The 4,004-nt window shown below is 46.2% G+C and overlaps 1 protein-coding gene across 1 annotated transcript; it reads left to right on the forward strand.

Moving 5' to 3' along the window:
* The first annotated feature begins 771 nt into the window (after positions 1-771).
* On the forward strand, positions 772-3,534 carry marcksl1b (MARCKS-like 1b). Its single transcript, XM_043218199.1, has 2 exons — positions 772-1,068; positions 2,203-3,534. The coding sequence occupies exons 1-2, from the start codon at positions 982-984 to the stop codon at positions 2,749-2,751; spliced, it is 636 nt and encodes a 211-aa protein (XP_043074134.1). The 5' UTR covers positions 772-981; the 3' UTR covers positions 2,752-3,534.
* The last annotated feature ends 470 nt before the right edge of the window (positions 3,535-4,004 follow it).

Here is a 4,004-nt window from a genome sequence, read left to right on the forward strand (position 1 = left end):
GGTGCAAGTTCATGTTACCTATTAATGCGGCTATCGTGGAAATATTATTCGCTGCGGTATTTATTCCAAGCGTTACACTCGTAAATCACAATTTATTCACATTCATGCTTATGTCGTGTCATGCAAGTCATTGTAAAACATAATACGTTTTAACATTTCGAGCGGAAATTGTTCTTGCACGCATCGGTTTCTAATTCAACACTACAGTGAGTACTATATCAGGTCTAAATATTGTCTTGAAATGATCATTATGCGCAATCTAGAAGAGAAATTTAAAGAGCAAAAATACTCTAATTGTACAAGCCAAAATGCAAAGGCAGTGTACAGCGTGGTCTAACAGTTAACTCATTTCTACAGTATTCACTGTTGAGCATGAATAGCGATGAATCATACAGGTTGTTTATCAGAGAAGTAGGTGAAAGCATGCACTAATATTCATCACTGAATGGCAGTGTCGCCTTAAAAACAGTCAGACGAGTATAATAAACTACAGGCACATTCACCAGTCCTAAATGCTTTAGTTTTAGAGCGCATTCAGCGGATTAAATTAAACTTGAACTGCTCTCAGTAACCGGAGAATTCAACAAGTCACACAGTCGCTTCCATCTTCTCTCCAGTTTGATGCCATTTTTTATTTCTATGGACCTAATGCGAAATCAAAAGAGGTGGGACATGGACCGCTCGATAATGGGCGGGGCCGCGTTTCGGATTGGTTGACGTTGGCGGGGCACGCCCATGGGCGGGGCCTCGGGTTATCTTGAAGCGCTGTTCACTAGAACTGGTAGTAGTAGGTCGCCCTCGACGCTCACGGCTGGAAGACGAGAGTGGATCATCTCAAGTTTTCCTCATAAAGGGAAAAAAAAAATCACCAACTTTCCTGCGCCTTTGGATGCACGTTACGCCCGTTGGTCTGGATTATTTTTCCCCCACCTACCTGAATTTGAGTTCTTTTTAATTTACTTTAAAACCACATCAAGAATAATGGGATCCCAGGCATCAAAGGGAGGAGTGGCTGTGGAGGGGAAAGCCGCCGATGCTGACCCGGCTGCCGTCAAGACTAACGGACAGGTAATTCATCTCCATCTGCGACACACCCACATCTGACCAACAAGTGCTTCGGCGAGAGTTGCAAAACCAGCCTCAGCGATCGAACCGTCGCTCCCGAGCGTGATGGAAAAACGGAGGAGACGGTGATTTGCACCGAAAAAGAAAGAAATGCTAGTTTACCGTTCATTCATCGTCTTATCGATCATTTCGCGTCTCCGACACGCGGGAAAACCGGGCGATTTCACCCGAGAGGCACTGCGCGGATCGCACTGTTCTGATCAGACGCGGTTTTCCGTCTCGCGCTAAAAAAAAAAAAAAAAAAAAAAAGCGGAGATCTTTTTCCTGCACGTTCACCGTCTTTAAAGTCCGTTTTAGCGCTCGTTGTTGTTGCCATGCGAGCGCCCGTGTAGGAGGATGCTGCACGCATTCACTATGCATGGGTTATCAGCAGGGGGTTGCGATCAATTTGCAAAATGTGGTTGCAATCGGGGTTTTAGAACGCACTGCATTGTTTTGAAACCACTCACCCTTAAACGGTATTCCATATATCAATCTAAATGCATTTCCCACGTTTTTTTTGTTTTTGTTTAGGTTACCATTTGTTTACTGCGCCTTTTCCGCTCCGCGCACTAAACGCTTGATAAACGCCCGAGATATTTGCTCGATTTCTTGTCTGTGCGCGCGAGCGGAGCCCTGAACTGCAGACGCCCGGGCTTTAAAGTCTAGACACCGAGGCGAGAGACCACGTTCGGTCAAGCTCCCGGGGTTTTCTTATGCGACCAAAGCCCGTTCTTATCAATGAGTGTGCTCATATTTTGCGTCGCTTTATCAAATCGACGTTTGTGGCTATTCCGTCGTCGACGGATAAACGGCGAACGGAGCTCAATCAAATCCGCTCGATCTTCGGGTCTTTTGTTCCAGGGCTGCCGTCTCGGGCGGCATTGTGTGAGTCGCGCGCGGCTCTATCGCCCTCGCGCGGCGGCGCGCGCTACTGCAAGGCGTCACCTCGAAGACATGCATTATTTACGCGACGAGTCACCGATGTGTCCGTCGACGATTCGAGGAAAGCCCCGCTGCGCGTATAGCACAGCCGTAGCGAGCCCGTGCTGGTTTGTGTTGCATTATTAAACCGACGATTCCCTCTTCCTTTCCCAGGAGAACGGCCACGTGAAGACCAACGGCGACGTCTCCGCCAAAGCTGAGGGGGACGCCGCCACCACCAACGGCTCCGCGGAGGCAGCCAAGGAGCCCGAGGCTGGAGCCGGCGACGCCATCGAACCCGCGCCCGCCGCCGAGGGCGAGGCCGCCAAACCTGAGGGTGAGCCCGCCAAGGAGACCCCCAAGAAGAAGAAGAAGAAGTTCTCCCTGAAGAACTCCTTCAAGTTCAAGGGCATCTCGCTCAAGAAGAACAAGAAGAGCGCCGAGGTGAAGGAAGAAGCCGCCGCAGCCGCCACCGAGGCCGCCCCCGCCGCCGAAGAGAAGCCCGAGGAGAACGAGGCGGCCGCCGCCGAGGAGAAGAAGGAGGAGGAGGCCAAGGCCGAGGAGACACCCGCCCCCGCCGAGACCCCCAAGGCCGAGGAACCCGCCGCCAAGGCCGAGGAGCCCGCTGCCCCCAAGGAAGAGGCTGCTGCACCTGCCGCAGAGCCCACAAAACCAACAGAGGAGACCAGCTCAACAACTGCACCATCCGAACAGAAGGAGTGATTGTACTTCACAAAGGACTTTGTGAACTGTTTTTCCAAGAAAAAATATATATTTATATATATGTGTATATGTATACATATGTATATATACATGGATATATGTATATGTATATATACACATGTATGTGAAGAAAAAAAAAGACTCCTCGTGCCACTTTCTTCAAGATTAATAACAAATGACAGACTAGATTCACTAGTTCACTTCCCTGATAATGGCTCAAAGATCCGGGATTCCGAGCGAAAGGCCAAAACCTCTTGGAAGCGGGATGTCAACGCAAGAGCGAGTTGAGGATGGGATCAAGGAGGAGCATCTTTCAAGCCCACCGCCGAATAGATGCGACTATATACCGATGAATTGCTCAAGATCAACATCACCACATATAATGACTGTTAAAAAAAAAAAAAAAAAGGAAATCGAAAAAGACTTGCCAACTTTCTACATTCCTATATTTTAACCCAAATTTAAGTATTTTGTGGTGTATAGAGAACCATTTTAAATATCCAGAAGGCTTTGTCTCGTTTGTTTGAAATCGCATTTTAATTTTCATCTTGGCTTTAAAAAAAAAAAAAACAAAACAAAATAAAAACACATTTGAGCTTGCTATGTTCACATTTGAAGTTTTAAAAGAAGCAGAGTTGTTATGTGTTAAATGTGAGCCTTGATCTGCTTTTTGGTCTCTGTAAATACATTTGACCAATTTTGTTCTTTATTTTGCTAATGTTTAAAGATGTTACTGGTTTTATTGTAAAGTTGATAATGGTAAATAAATGTTGGTTACCTACAGATGCTCACTTTGTGTTTGTCCTTCTTCGCGGTGGTTGTTTTCTGAGGTAAAGCCCCCCTCCCAGAACCGGTCACAAGTCACTCATGAGCCACTTGGCCTACGTTTGGCATGTAGACACGTAATATTAATATCTAACATCTTATCCATCTTTATTCGTGCTATACAACATAGGAGCCACGCAGAAAGCCTTCGTTAGCGTGGCTGTTTTTACACAGAGTACGCCATTTCATATACAAATACTTTAATATAAGACTGGAGCGCCAAAGAAAATGGCACAGAATATCTTATTAAATAGTCTAGCATTTCGTTACATGCTAATGCTTCACATTTCGTTCACGGTTCACTGAAGCTCGGACGATTTCGCCTCGGTGGCATCTTGTTTTTAAAATGATTGCTTGTGTCCAAACCAGTTGAATTAATTGATTAGCATTTTCTTCCAAAATTAACTTTTGTGAAGAATTTTAAGCAA

Source organism: Puntigrus tetrazona, chromosome 19 (assembly GCF_018831695.1).
Source record: "Puntigrus tetrazona isolate hp1 chromosome 19, ASM1883169v1, whole genome shotgun sequence".
In the NCBI taxonomy this organism is placed as follows: Eukaryota; Metazoa; Chordata; class Actinopteri; order Cypriniformes; family Cyprinidae; genus Puntigrus; species Puntigrus tetrazona.

Bases quoted from the DNA above. Each gene is read 5' to 3' on its own strand.
- marcksl1b (XM_043218199.1), top strand. From the start codon at position 982: ATGGGATCCCAGGCATCAAAGGGAGGAGTGGCTGTGGAGGGGAAAGCC. The intron at 1,069-2,202 runs GTAATTCATCTC...TTCCTTTCCCAG, and splicing joins CCGTCAAGACTAACGGACAG to GAGAACGGCCACGTGAAGAC.